Source organism: Lampetra planeri, chromosome 5 (assembly GCF_965212315.1).
Source record: "Lampetra planeri chromosome 5, kcLamPlan1.2.h2, whole genome shotgun sequence".
NCBI classification, from domain to species: domain Eukaryota; kingdom Metazoa; phylum Chordata; class Hyperoartia; order Petromyzontiformes; family Petromyzontidae; genus Lampetra; species Lampetra planeri.
In genome coordinates this window covers 14,281,172-14,296,261 of record NC_136111.1, presented here as the reverse complement: position 1 = coordinate 14,296,261, position 15,090 = coordinate 14,281,172, and the positions used below count along the sequence as shown (strand labels likewise).

General features: G+C 45.6%; 1 protein-coding gene across 3 annotated transcripts; it reads left to right on the top strand.

The window, feature by feature from the left end:
* Nucleotides 1-790: 790 nt before the first annotated feature.
* LOC144718957 (OCIA domain-containing protein 1-like) lies at nucleotides 791-13,353 on the top strand. 3 transcript variants are annotated; one of them, XM_078594599.1, is made up of 8 exons: nucleotides 791-1,024; nucleotides 4,860-4,944; nucleotides 7,470-7,571; nucleotides 8,692-8,842; nucleotides 9,399-9,472; nucleotides 9,862-9,927; nucleotides 10,794-10,925; nucleotides 12,040-13,353. In XM_078594599.1, exons 1-8 carry the CDS (start codon nucleotides 959-961, stop codon nucleotides 12,075-12,077), a joined length of 714 nt encoding a protein of 237 aa, XP_078450725.1. In that variant the 5' UTR covers nucleotides 791-958; the 3' UTR covers nucleotides 12,078-13,353. The 3 variants fall into 3 exon arrangements, with proteins under 3 accessions (XP_078450725.1, XP_078450723.1, XP_078450726.1); XM_078594597.1 differs by having other exon boundaries at nucleotides 9,399-9,508; XM_078594600.1 differs by having other exon boundaries at nucleotides 800-999; nucleotides 9,399-9,508.
* Nucleotides 13,354-15,090: the final 1,737 nt, after the last annotated feature.

The window sequence follows — 15,090 nt, the reverse complement described above, 5'->3', positions numbered from 1 at the left end:
GAATGCTGATCGACAGGTGCGAAGCGAGACCTGCAACTGCCAAAATCGAGCTGGTCAAGAGCATACTGCTCTGGTGTGGAAATGTCCACTGCTTAACTGCCCCTTTGTACCCATGAAGTTGAGGTTGTGGTATTTGATGACATAAAATTCCAAGTCAGGTGCTTAGTTTTAGTGGAGTGATGGTAAGGCAACTATCAGTCCATTTGAATATAGAACATGGTTGACAAGTCGGCAGCCATCCCTTGGCTGTACCTGTCCCTCGGCTGCATCAGTCAACCTCATCGTATCATGTCAGATGGCAAATAATATTTTGAATTACATTGTTAAAGAAGATAAAGAGCACCTCCCTGTCACACTCCAAAGTGGGGAGGAAAAAGCGCAGCCCCTGAAGGTCCTCAGTGATTCCACTGCTGGCAGAAGGGCCCCTGCTCGAGCCAACTCTTTAAGGGGATATTTGGTCTATTCTTCCACGTTCACCACTGTTTCCGTGTGTCGAAAGAGGCGGTAGTACCCACATTTTACTCAGCCACACGACTGACTGCCGTGTTATCCAGTTACACACAACGGTAGGACAGGCCGGTGTGGAGGTGGGGGCTGGTGGTTGCAGGGCGATTTCATTGAGAAATTTTGGTTTGCGTAACACGATTGGAACACTAATTTGATGATTAGCATAACAGAGGCGTGGCGTCACCGCACATCACCACGTGATACAAATCGCAGGTGGCACGGGCGACCCCCCCCCCCCGCGGGTCACCGGGGCCGCTCCGATTGGTCGGCGGCGATCACACGTGACCCGGCTGGGCCAATGACGGCGAGGGACGAGCGTGCAGGCGGAGGTCACTTTGAGGCCTCGCTGGGAGTTGGGTGAAGTTTTCTTTTTTAAACGGAGACGGATTTGTTTAGATTAAATACAATACAAACAATACTTTACAATCAATTACCACGACAATCGACTGCGATGTCTGCGGGCGGCGACGGCGAGGCGGCGGATGATCCCAGGCAAAGCGCGCACGGAGGCGCACAGGTTCGCGTTGATGAAGAGCGTGGGACTTGCGGGGGTCTCGTGGGGCCCAGGCCTGGTTCATTTCGCTCCCCGTGACGGAGACTTGCCACTGACACGCTGTGGCCACTGACACGCTGTGGCCACTGACACGCTGTGGCCACTGACACGCTGTGGCCACTGACACGCTGTGGCCACTGACACGCTGTGGCCACTGACACGCTGTGGCCACTGACACGCTGTGGCCACTGACACGCTGTGGCCACTGACACGCTGTGGCCACTGACACGCTGTGGCCACTGACACGCTGTGGCCACTGACACGCTGTGGCCACTGACACGCTGTGGCCACTGACACGCTGTGGCCACTGACACGCTGTGGCCACTGACACGCTGTGGCCACTGACACGCTGTGGCCACTGACACGCTGTGGCCACTGACACGCTGTGGCCACTGACACGCTGTGGCCACTGACACGCTGTGGCCACTGACACGCTGTGGCCACTGACACGCTGTGGCCACTGACACGCTGTGGCCACTGACACGCTGTGGCCACTGACACGCTGTGGCCACTGACACGCTGTGGCCACTGACACGCTGTGGCCACTGACACGCTGTGGCCACTGACACGCTGTGGCCACTGACACGCTGTGGCCACTGACACGCTGTGGCCACTGACACGCTGTGGCCACTGACACGCTGTGGCCACTGACACGCTGTGGCCACTGACACGCTGTGGCCACTGACACGCTGTGGCCACTGACACGCTGTGGCCACTGACACGCTGTGGCCACTGACACGCTGTGGCCACTGACACGCTGTGGCCACTGACACGCTGTGGCCACTGACACGCTGTGGCCACTGACACGCTGTGGCCACTGACACGCTGTGGCCACTGACACGCTGTGGCCACTGACACGCTGTGGCCACTGACACGCTGTGGCCACTGACACGCTGTGGCCACTGACACGCTGTGGCCACTGACACGCTGTGGCCACTGACACGCTGTGGCCACTGACACGCTGTGGCCACTGACACGCTGTGGCCACTGACACGCTGTGGCCACTGACACGCTGTGGCCACTGACACGCTGTGGCCACTGACACGCTGTGGCCACTGACACGCTGTGGCCACTGACACGCTGTGGCCACTGACACGCTGTGGCCACTGACACGCTGTGGCCACTGACACGCTGTGGCCACTGACACGCTGTGGCCACTGACACGCTGTGGCCACTGACACGCTGTGGCCACTGACACGCTGTGGCCACTGACACGCTGTGGCCACTGACACGCTGTGGCCACTGACACGCTGTGGCCACTGACACGCTGTGGCCACTGACACGCTGTGGCCACTGACACGCTGTGGCCACTGACACGCTGTGGCCACTGACACGCTGTGGCCACTGACACGCTGTGGCCACTGACACGCTGTGGCCACTGACACGCTGTGGCCACTGACACGCTGTGGCCACTGACACGCTGTGGCCACTGACACGCTGTGGCCACTGACACGCTGTGGCCACTGACACGCTGTGGCCACTGACACGCTGTGGCCACTGAGATAATGTGGTTACTAAGTCTGTGGCTACTGATACACTGTGGTTACTGAGTCTGTGGTTACTGATATACTGTGGTTACTGATACACTGTGGCTACTGATACACTGTGGTTACTGATACACTGTGGTTACTGATACACTGTGGTTACTGATACACTGTGGTTACTGATATACTGTGGTTACTGATATACTGTGGTTACTGATACACTGTGGTTACTGATACACTGTGGCTACTGATACACTGTGGTTACTGATACACTGTGGTTACTGAGTCTGTGGTTACTGAGATAATGTGGTTACTAAGTCTGTGGCTACTGATACACTGTGATTACTGAGTCTGTGGTTACTGATATACTGTGGTTACTGATACACTGTGGCTACTGATACACTGTGGTTACTGATACACTGTGGTTACTGAGTCTGTGGTTACTGAGATAATGTGGTTACTAAGTCTGTGGCTACTGATACACTGTGGTTACTGAGTCTGTGGTTACTGATATAATGTGGTTACTGATATAATGTGGTTACTGATACACTGTGGCTACTGATACACTGTGGTTACTGATACACTGTGGTTACTGAGACTGTGGTTACTGAGACTGTGGTTACTGAGTCTGGTTACTGACACTGTGGTTACTGAGACTGGTTACTGAGACTGGTTACTGAGACTGGTTACTTACACTGTGGTTACTGAGACTGTGGTTACTGACACTGTGGTTACTGACATACTGTGGTTACTGACATACTGTGGTTACTGAGTCTGTTATTACTGAGACTGTGGTTACTGAGTCTGTAGTTGCTGAGTCTGTGGTTGCTGAGACTGTGGTTACTGAGACTGTGGTTACTGATACACTGTGGTTACTGACACTGTGGTTACTGATACACTGTGGTTACTGATACACTGTGGTTACTGATACACTGTGGTTACTGATACACTGTGGTTACTGAGACTGTGGTTGCTGAGACTGGTTACTGATACACTGTGGTTACTGACATACTGTGGTTACTGAGACTGTGGTTACTGATACTGTGGTTACTGACACTGGTTACTGATATACTGTGGTTGCTGAGACTGGTTACTGAGACACTGGTTGCTGAGACTGGTTACTGAGACTGTGGTTGGCTACGTACGGTGCGAAAGAAGTTCAACATATGCACGTGGTGTTGGCCAAGAGACTGGTGCTAAAAACGGTGATAGGAACGGACTGGTTTCAAAGACTGGCAACAGGGTTTTGTTACAGAGACTGGTTAGAGAGGTAGTGGTTACATAGACTTTGGTGATAGAGACAGAGCCTGCATGTTTAGCTTGCATTCTAAACCTGGTGTATACTATCAGATGTAATACTTGTTCAGCAATAATCACGTCAGATTCATGCTCATCGTAACCCTTTAACAATGATATTTTAGCGAAGGCTCTTAACAGCAGCTCTTGTGCAGCGTAACAAACTTCTAATGCCATTACGGCAATGTGAAAACTAATATGTTTCAATGCACCTTTATCCATCTCTATAATGTGGTGAATCAACAATGCTGTTTAACAAAACAATTTAATCTTGTTTCTATTATATGAAGCATTTAAACCTCAATTTGTATATGTTGATGGAAATTTTCCAGAACATTCAAAATGTCCCTAACTGAAAATACCCAAACAAATCAGAACCTTGACAGAATTGCAATGATTATCGTGGAAGATTATGGCTTTTGTATTAATCCAAGTGTCTTGGCAGCAATTGCTGTTTAAGTTATTAACTTGGTATAGAGATTTTCCTCTTCAATACATTGGTATACTTGCTGTTGATTCATATTTGTTTTTGGATTCGTCACGTGGTACTTCCATGCCAAACTTTTTGTAGTTTTATGACAAACTTAATCACAATTTAGCCATAAATCTACCACTTTGCCTAACCTGTGTAATGTGTGCTGTTGTAGCCTTCAAGCGGATGTGTCCATTTTGATTGACCCATGTCATTGAATATTCTGTCAGATGGTACACATGCAGTGTGGATGCCTGAAATACTTGCTGATAATAATCATGAGCAACTCCCGTGTAAGCTAAAAGGAGTCGGGCGGGGTGACACACGTCTCAGTTGACTCAGCCTTAAATGAGTAGCTGGTGCAATATCTAGTAAACAATTAGGCAGACAAAGGCGGCTGGACATGGTACTGGGCATGGTACTGGCCACACTTGCCCCAATAGCCTGTTGAAGGCTATATGGGGGATCTTTGTGAGTCAATTACTTGTGTGTAATGATACTTATAAGTATGAGCTGGTGAGTGTATTTTCCGTTCTATTTTGTGTAGGCTTTTCAAGCAAATATAGGATATATTCCAACAGAAGAAGAAAGGAAAGTCTTGAAGGAATGTAAAAAGGACAGCATTTACCGTGGTACGTGTGAATATAAGAATATGAATATATACTGTGTTTGTTTGTGTGTTTAAGGTGTATAGCAGTGTCAAAGTGGTTCACTATGCTACAGTTCTGTAGTGTAATTCCTTAATCAGCACCTAACTTGTAGAGTCAAAGGTGATCACACTCAGGATGTATTCAGTTGTCTATAATTATGAATCCATATGAGGTTTATTTTCCTATAAATATTTACGTTTGGCAAGTTCAATTTGAGCCCAATTCAAGGCCCCCACCCACTAATTCAGCTCAGCCCATATTGTGTACCTGGATTAGTGTGATCAACATCAGCTGTGGAGAGACATAAAGGTAGCTGGCCATTTGTCAATCTGGCCATATTCCCACCTAGGACCCCATTCTAACCTATGGTAGCCTGGTCTCAGCTAGCTGATAATAGTTGAAATCAAGAATTTCATCATTGCTTGCATCTGAGGGAAAATGGTTGAGGTTCATGACTGTGGCTCATACAACTGCAATGACTGCATTGGGTATGCAGTCCAGACCTCCCTAGAGATCCAGGCGGAAAGAGGAGATGTTCTAGCTGGCCGAGAGAAAGCGACAGGCCCACTCCCATCATCCACAACAATCCACATCAGAGAAAGAGGAGGCTTATCGCTTAAGGAGATGGAATCTGTCTCGGTAGCCCGTGATCACAAATCACTCTTTAGTTCCATCAAATAGTCACTTGCAGCCCCTCACCTATCACCATCCTTAAGGGCAAGAATGATGATCAGATTTCCAAATCCTAAGGATAGGTCTGCAAGTTTGCAGAACATTTCTTTGAGGTATTGGGGAGGGGAATTCCATGGGGCAAAGTGGGGACAATCCTTCTGGGGCTACCATGCCTCAAATATTGGCAGAAATAGCCACCCCTTGTGAGTGGCTGGCTGAGGTGCCATCTGTTGAGAAAACACGAGGGGCGATCCAGATTCTTGGATGAGGAAAAGTGGCCGGGCAGAGATGATCTCCTTAGTGAACTGCTGAGGGAGGGTGGTGTCAGTGTGCAAACTGCCCTACATGACATCATTACAACTGTCTGGGCCATATGATGGTTTCCACAGGATTAGAAGGATGCCTTGTTGGCCCCCCTCTTTTAGAAGGGGGGTCACACAGATTGTAACAACTACTGGGGCATTTCCCTCCTCAGTGTGCCAGGAAATGTCCTGGCTGGGATTATTCAACATTGCCTTGCCAAGCATGCTAAGGAGAGGCTTTCGGAGTCTCCTTGTGGTTTCAGGCCAGGGCAGTTTTGCACAGATGATATATTCTCTGTCCGTCTGCTACAGCAGAGGTGTAAGGCATTACGCTGATGATCTGGTAGTTGCTGCTCACTGAGAAGGAGTTGGAGATTCTGCTGCTGAACCTGGAACATGCTACTAATAGGTGGAGCTTACCACCAGCCCCACCAAATCGAAGCACCTGCCTGGGTATTTTGTATCATCCAATACTCCACCCCCTCAACTCCCCATAAGTGATGGACCAATTTTGGAGCGAGTGGAGAGATTTTCGTACCTGGGTAGTGTGCTTATGGCCAACTTCAGTTTGGCAGCAAAGGTCTCACTCCGAATCAACCTAGTGGCATTATCTTTTGTCAGCTCCATAAATCTGTGTGGAAGCTGTGTGGTCTGTTACTCCACACAAAGCTCCGGCTCTTCTGCCTCCAGTCATGCCTTCACTTCTCTTTGCTTGCGAAACGTGGACCCCTCCATCGGAACATCTGCACCAGTTTGAAACTTTTAGGCTGACCTACCTATGATCCATCTTGGTTTTAACCAGGCTGGATTGTGTGAAGAGCTCACAGATTCTTAATAGATCTGGACATATTCCCATGAATTAGCTCCTGGAAGGCAAGGATGCCTTGGCTGGGTCCTATAGCCCGCATGCCCAAGCAGCTTCTGTTTGGCTGGATAGAGAGGACTAAACAGGTGAGGCATGGGCTGGGGAAGAGATGGACTGATGCGGTACAGGAGGATGTGGATCTGAGTGGACTTGCCCGAAGACTTGTACAAGCAGTGACAAGATCAACCTCGATGGAGGAGGCTCGATACAAGGACTCTACTGGGCAGCTGGAGGCAGGCGCCCTGCAACAACAATGGAGGGCAGGGCAGAGGAGTGACGCTCGCAACAACGAGCGAAGTGCTGGGCAGCTAAAATGTAACAAGGGGGCACAGGTGGTGCATCTGCCAATGATCTCAGTCAATCGATCCATGGCACCTGGGTCTGTCCCGTGACCTGTCAAAGAACCTTCAACACTTCACGTGGCCTCGGAGTACACCTGGCCTGGCACAAACACTATGGTGACTTCACCTCCGATTAGTGGCGAATGGAGGCTGCTGTTAGTGTTGTAATCTATGTGCATTTGTATCTGGGTATATTATGCATATGTATGCTTATTGGGGTGTGTATTTAATGTGTGTGCATACATATGTATCTGGGTATATGTGTATTATATATGTATGTATATTTGGGTGCATATTTAACAAGTCTACGTGTGTGTGTGTGTGCAGCGGTCCCATTGTCGTTGGCAGCCATGGCTGGGACTCACTACCTGGTCTCCATCGGGCGGCTGTCACCCTCCCCTCGTTTTGGCAGCATCCCCAAAGTATTTTGTATGTGCTTCAGTACCCCAACCATTTCGAGCTGACTTAGACTAGAGGGGATTTATAATTTAACATTAATTTATGTTTGTATAATGTTTTTGATTTCTGAAGTGAAAATATTTTTCTTTATTTTTTTTTTCATTATCGTACTTGATTTGGTTTAGCTTTTGTCATTTTGGTGACCCCAGGTCACTTGTACAATTGAGACTTATCCTGGTTGCTTGAGTTCTCGCCATGTTAAACAAAATATGCTTGAATCTTTCTCAGCTTCCACCCGTGGAATTCTTCCTCAGCAGTGTCTCCCATGGTTAAAGTTTGTGTTCTTTGACACCAATTTTAAGTTAACACGTAGGTTTATCCTGACAATATTACGATTCATAATAGACTTTTGGGTTATACCACAGTGACCTGGCCAAATGTATGGGATAAGACCCTCTGCCCCCCCAACATAACCAAACAACTCAAATTGCCAGAAGTACAAGCGTTATATAACGTGCCAATTATTGTTTACCTTTTAGTAGGTTGTGGGACAATTCTCGCTTAATTCATAAGAAACATTTTACGTCAAATGTATCATTTTACCACCCTGTTGACATCTTTCATATCACTCCTATATTTTTTTTATTCAGCATCAATCTAGGGATGCCCGAGCGGGTACCATAGTGGGATGCCTGACTGTAACTTTAAATGTATATTTCCGTTATTGAACTTCAAGCTTGTGTTAGAAGCCCAGGACACACAGCATAGGTAAATGTCTGTAACATAACAGATTAGTTAGCTTAGCATATTAAAGCTTAATGGAGACATGGGTGTGGTTTGGGAGTAGTGTTGCAGTGGTTATTACACTGAACTATGATTCTGTGACGTACATTCAATTCCATCCATGGGTCACATCAGTGTCAAATGATAGCTAAACCTGTGTCGGGCTTCCCCCTAGATTGACTCGGCCTTAAATGATTGACCTGTTGCAGTGTGTTAAACTTGAGCACTGGAGACAGATGCCCATTTATGGTTATGGTTAGATCACTCCCTCATTGATCATTCCAGTCTTAATAGATCTTCACTAACAGCCCTTACCTCAACAGCCTATATGGTCATATCTGGATCTTTGTCTTTTTTGTGTGTGTAGTTGCTGGAATGTTTGGCTACTTCATTGGGCGCATCTCTTACATTGGCGTGTGCCGTGACCGCATCTTGCGTCTGGAAAACTCCCCTCTGGCCAACGCCATGAGGAAAGGGGTTAAACTGGGACCTGCCATGTTCCAGGAAAAGTCCAGTGGGTGCGACACTCACTCGATCAAACTTAAAGCAGCACCCCATACGAGGCATCTAAGTTGACACATTCTCAATTCACACACACAGAGGCAGTTTTAAGGTGGATGCGTAAACTATGCACATTTAAAGACAAAAGCATGGGACATCGACATGGCTAACACAGGCATGGCCAAGTAAGAGACAGCTGAGACCCAAAACACTAACGGTTAAGACATACTGAAGAATTGCACTTATACAGCCAACGTGTAGATACAGTGCATGGCTGAAGATGAAATATGGTGCAATTTTCTGGCAATCGTATTGTCTAAAACAATTATTATTTCCATGTTGCTCTACAACTGGGAGACATGTTGCATTTGAATCTGCATTATATAATTTAGTTTAAGAGTAAAAATACACACAAAGGTGATTTCTGTACATAAAATTACACTTCTTTGTTTCCAGCCTACATATCTGAGTCAGTATGTCCCTGCCAAATTTTCTTACATTTGTAATTGCCTGTGTGTGGCGGCACATTTCTTTGCATTTATGTCTGTATGTGTGTGTGTTGTGAATGTGCAGTGTGGGCTCAGAGTCTTCTGTGTCCGAGGATGTGGACATACCTGTGCTGGACGCGTACGTCCCGTATGACGCAGGTGATGTCATCCCTGCTCACACCATGGCTGGCAATGGTGATAGTGGTGGTGGTTTTGTAAATGCTCATCCTACACATAATGCTGACATTTCTGATGATACTGATGACAACGTTAAACAAGCAGTTAATACTATTGTTCGTAAAGATGCAGACACTGATGGTGATCATTCAGATTGGATTTATGATGTTTATCGTAGTGATGGTGGTAATTATTGTTGGTGGTGATCATTTTTATGTTAGTCATGTTTAATGCTAAATCTAGTAATATGAGAACATTCCATCATTAGCGAAAGTGATGAATATTATGTTAATTTGAATACTGGTTGATGGCAATACTGTTGTCCCAATTGTTGCTGCTGCCAATGATGTTGATTGTGTTGTTGTTTGCAGAAGAGGTTGTAATTGCTGACCAAAAGGTGACCGAAGCCTTCCCGCAACTCAATTCTCTTGACAGTGGTGAGACTTCCCATCCTGGATGCCATCTCTCTCATGACCCACAATGAGGGTGAAACTAGTGCATCGAAACTAGTGCATAGTTGACATAGAGGTGTAATAATTTATCCATGTGATTTGATCAATTTTTGCAATTCAGAGGTGAGATTTTATTTTTTTTAAACGTAGATTCTTTTTGTCACATGTTTACCATCTCTGAATAGTTTTTCAATCTGAACACAAAGATAGCTGGCCATAAGTGGTACTGAAACCAACGCCACCATTTGCATTGCTGTCCTTAGACGTTGCTAACAGCACATCAGATTCTGCTCTGGATAAAAGGGGAATATTTTAATGTTTATGTGATCTGCTTAGCTAACAGTGCATTTGTTCTGCGTCGATATAATTTGTACTGTTTTGTCAGAAGACAAGAATGATTGCCCTAAGAGAAAACAGGCTCTCAGACTTAATGTGGAATTTTTGCGAGACAATTTGACCTGTGTATTGTATGTGGATGTGGTATGCACTGTATGGGGTATGCGTGTAAGTGGTATGTGCGGGCAGCTAAAGCACAGCATGTTGGCACAGTCGAGGTCACAGGTGGTGCATCTGCCAGTCATCTCAGTCACCCCATGGAACCTGCGTCTGTCCCGTGACCTGCCAGCGGGCCTTCGACATTTCACGTGGCCTCAAAGTGGCAAAAGCACTATGGTGACATCACTGCCACTTAGTGGAGAATGGCGGTTGTGATGTGTGGACGGGGTATGCACTGTATGTGATATGCACTCTGTATGGGGTACGTGTATGTAGGACGTGTATGTGACATATGGTGTGTTTGTTTATGTATGTGATATATACGCTGTGTGATATTTGTTTTTGTGTGTGAGTAGATCAGCAAACGCGTGCCTACCTGTCTTATGATCAGCTGAGGAGCCAGAACCGTGATAACTTCGAGCAGTCACGGAGACAGAACATGCCGCCCACAACCAGGCCACCCCCTCGTCAACCTGACACCAGCGCAGGTACTATTATATCATCACAACCTCGCACCTCACCTACATGTACACAAAGAAAAAGATCCCCCGTACTTCCTTTAAAGGACTATTTTTAGCGAGAACCTATGAAGGCCGGCACGGCATACAAGCGACTGAGTAGCCAACATCACACTCGATTGCCCTTGTCTCCCCCATTGCTGATGTTTACACACTGCACCAGGTCAGGATTAGTCAATCTAAGGGAGGCACAGGACTGATTCAAATAACCACCACGGATGTTAGCTGTGGGCTAGGATTGAACTCAGGTTGCCGGGTGTATAGCACAGTGCACGTAACCACTAAACTACTGTACTCTTTGGGTCTTTCGGTCAAGTCACATAAATAGAAATAATAGAGCACAATGTTTTGATCGCAACATAAGCAATCGTCTTCAGGTGAGCGAGAGAGAGAAAGCTGCTGAGACAAGGTCTTATATAGGCCTGAGATGGGTGCATCAAGGTAGGTGGGTGGAGCTAGAGATGGTCCAACCACAGAGGCTCAGGCAGTGGACACCCAGCCTGTCAATACAAAGACATCCAACCTTGTAATGAAACTCAGAGAGTCAGTTAACATCGGTAAAAAGGATGGAAACATCATAGCAAGTTAAGACTTTACCTGGTTAATCACGTCCTTCCAATGATTGCTCAATTTGTACCCATCTTCTCGGTTGAAGTTGTGTCTGTTTATATATACTCGGATGGCTTCATGAACAAATCTTAGATGATAGCCAGTAGGTTTGCAGAGTACCTTCGTCTTGGAAAAATCAATATCGTGTGAGCCCACAGCGTTAAAACAATGATCAGCCACGGCCGAGGTATTGGTCTAAACTACTGCTCCACCAAATCCATGAGCACACATGCAATCTACTACAAATATATGTACACATATCACAACACGCATAGAAACATGCAAATATAACATTTACATATATAGTTCAACATGTATTAATATAACCACACATACAATGACATAATGGACACAACCAATTATTAGTTGCATACACTTATACAGATGTTTAACATATTTGTATCAAGAACTGTGGTTAAACCTTGTGCTAAGACAGGTGCATGAATTCTGTTGTGCCATTCCTTTCTCTTTGCAGTGAAGAAGAATCAGTATGGAGATGAATGGGAGGAGTGATGGATGGGATTAAGTGACAATTCATCAGATTGCAGGGCGTGAACCATTGTATGGCTGGAATATATACATCGCACACATGAATACGACCACACATATACACAACTACACGTACACACACACGTAGTAACACATACATTTTTATGCTGTATATATGCAAACACTTGTTAGGCAGTGCCATACAGTATATCCACGTAAGTGAATACAGCACACCTATGTGTACTATTGCTTTTACATATGACATGTGCATGCATACATCCACACATGCGCACATGTACAATCATATAATTGCACCCCTATAGTATATGCGAGGCGGTACAAACAGTTCTGAGTCGAGTACAGAAGAAAATATCAGAGACCATTTATGTTACAGCTACCTTTGGGTGTATTCAGACAGCTAGGGGGACCATATTCTAGATTGCTTTGTTTCTATGCTTGGATGCTCAAAAATCAAGAATCGTACTGTCGTAAAAATATTGACACTGAAGAACACTAATTGTGTAAATGAGAGTGCGTGAGAGCGTAGAGCAAATGTGTTTAATGACAGTACGAACTCGTCTTGAAAGTGTATGGTGACAATGCATCATTATGTGCAGAAGTTTGGTGCTGGGTTACAGAATGTATTTATGGCAGTCAGATTTCTTGAAGATAACAACTGTGTTAGTGTTGTACATTTAGCTTGCAGCTGAGGCACGAGTGTGGGATCGGGAGAAACATTGCATGATTATATGGGGAATGAACAAGATGTGGGTCCTCAATGCTGGCATGCGACACCAAAAGGGAGTGTCTGATAACGTCTAATGACAATGTTGACCTCGTAAAAGGAAGCAACTTTTAACAGGCACTTTTTCATGGTGATGAGAATTGCATTTTCCATTGAGGAAAATGCAATTCTCATTACATTGAGGAGCTTCCACATCCTGCCTTTCCTTCTGATCAAGTAACCAGTGACTCGCATGTTTCTCAAATGGAACGAGGCTGTTTGGAAAGTGTTTATGAGGTGAGGGATCTGTGGATGAACCTGAAAGGGCTAGAAGAAAAGTTATTTCTGCAGGGAATCGCGAACATCTGAAATGATGTTTAAATAATGTTTTTTTGTGTACTGTGTACTATATAAGGCTTAACTGTACCATCAATCACTTCTAATACAAGCAACCACATTCACACACTCATGTGCAACACATACAATATAGGCATCAAAACATGGAAAATATTTGTTGACCAGAGAAATGATGTGAATTGTGTTTAATAGACATGGAAATAAACAATTTTAACAGTATGAGTGTTTAATTCATAAATGGTACAAGCTTAAGGACAAGTCTTTCAACCTGACATTTTACCTTTGAGATTTGTTATCTCAATGTAAGTTCAGAGATGTAAAAAAATTGACACTTGGAATGGTATTCTGCATTTGGTCAACTTGGCCTTAAATGTTTGTGATATTGTTTGTTAAAATCACTGGAATGAAGGTGGCTGCCGGGTATACTGGCCACACCATTCGCTTATGCAGTCTGCTGTCATAGGGTGCTCACTTTTATTCTCAGAATATAAGAATAAGTCCAAAAGGGAATATTTGTATATACTAGGACTTTGGGGAAAATATCTAATTGCGATTTTTCTGACAGATTGTGATTTGATTTGCGATTTTTTTTAAGTCAAGCTTCAGTTCAATATTCACTGTGTAATAGATTTAAAACATGTGTAGAGGACTAGTGTGATGACGTTATGCCATGGGCGCTGTAAGGTGTGATGATGTCATGTCATGAGCGCTGTAAAGAGACACCGAGAACAGGGGTGGGTCCGAGTGAAGGGGAGGAGCTGCCCAAGGGGTACTTATGGGGGACCCCCGTGACGAAGGCGTGGTCGTTGTGGGAGCCCGGAGTGTGGATTGGCTGCAGGAGGTCTCTCCCGCTCGTGACCGGACGGTGTTGGCTGAACCCCCGTCCGGGGTCGACGAGTGGGAGAGCCGAAGAGATAGCCGAGAGTAGGGCTCGAAGAAGTCTGAGAATCGGCTGAGAGTGAGTGGGGCTCATCTCTCCTCGGCCGGGCGGTGTTGGATGAACCTCCGTCCCGGCCCGAGTGAGAGAGCCCAGGGGATAGTCGAGGTTAGGACGAGAGAACACCTACCCCTGGTGTGAGCCGAGTGTTTAACCCGTGTTAATAAACGGCGAAAGCCCTTACAAGAAGTTCTGTCTCCACGTGGTTCTACAACACAACACGTGATGGAGCATTACCACATGATACCATCAAAATATGAACTGCTCTATATATTCTAATGCAAGGATGTGAAATAAAATATATGAATTGCTTCCAACATGTATTTATTAAAATGTTTGAATTGAAATAGAACAATAAAACATATAACAATTGTTAAGTTAAATAAATAAAGTTATAACAAAAATAAAGCAATTCCAATAAGAAAGTAATAGGACTTTTAAAATCACAAAAAATCGCAGCCTTTGCGATTTACTAATTGCATTGTATAAAATTTCGATTTGAAATCGATGAATCGTTCAGCCCTAGTAACTCTAAATGGAGCACTCCCAGTCACCTGTAAAGGCGAGCCCTAATTTTTGCATGCATTTTATTTAACGGGTAAGACCCACTGAGCTATAGCTTTTTCAGAAGCAACCTGGCCACAAATGATAGCTCGACGAAGTGGCTGATGTGCAAATGTATAAAAGCCAACTACTCTAAATGCATGTTTTTAAATACGGGTCACCAAAGGACCCGGAGAAAAATCTATACGACCACGGGGAGAACGTGCAAACTCCAAATATACAGATGTCAGGGTTTGGATTAAACCCATGACCTGTGTGGTGTGTAACATACACGGAAGGCGCACACACTTTAAGTTGGAGGCAACAAGTTTAATAAACAAACTATGAACACTCTGAGTCCGCTAGCGGTGTGGTTATCTGTCGCTATGTGCGTTAACTAAACAAATGGGGTCAGCAGCACACATGCTGCCTGACCCACGAATCCCAGTCAAGACTGCACGACGAACAAGGAGCGA

What these genes read in the sequence shown, in the direction of transcription:
- LOC144718957 (XM_078594597.1), top strand. Translation starts at nt 959, where the DNA reads ATGTCTGCGGGCGGCGACGGCGAGGCGGCGGATGATCCCAGGCAAAGC. An exon ending in AAAGGACAGCATTTACCGTG is followed by an intron (nt 4,945 to 7,469) that starts GTACGTGTGAAT and finishes GTGTGTGTGCAG; the next exon opens with CGGTCCCATTGTCGTTGGCA. An exon ending in TTCCAGGAAAAGTCCAGTGG is followed by an intron (nt 8,843 to 9,398) that starts GTGCGACACTCA and finishes GTGAATGTGCAG; the next exon opens with TGTGGGCTCAGAGTCTTCTG.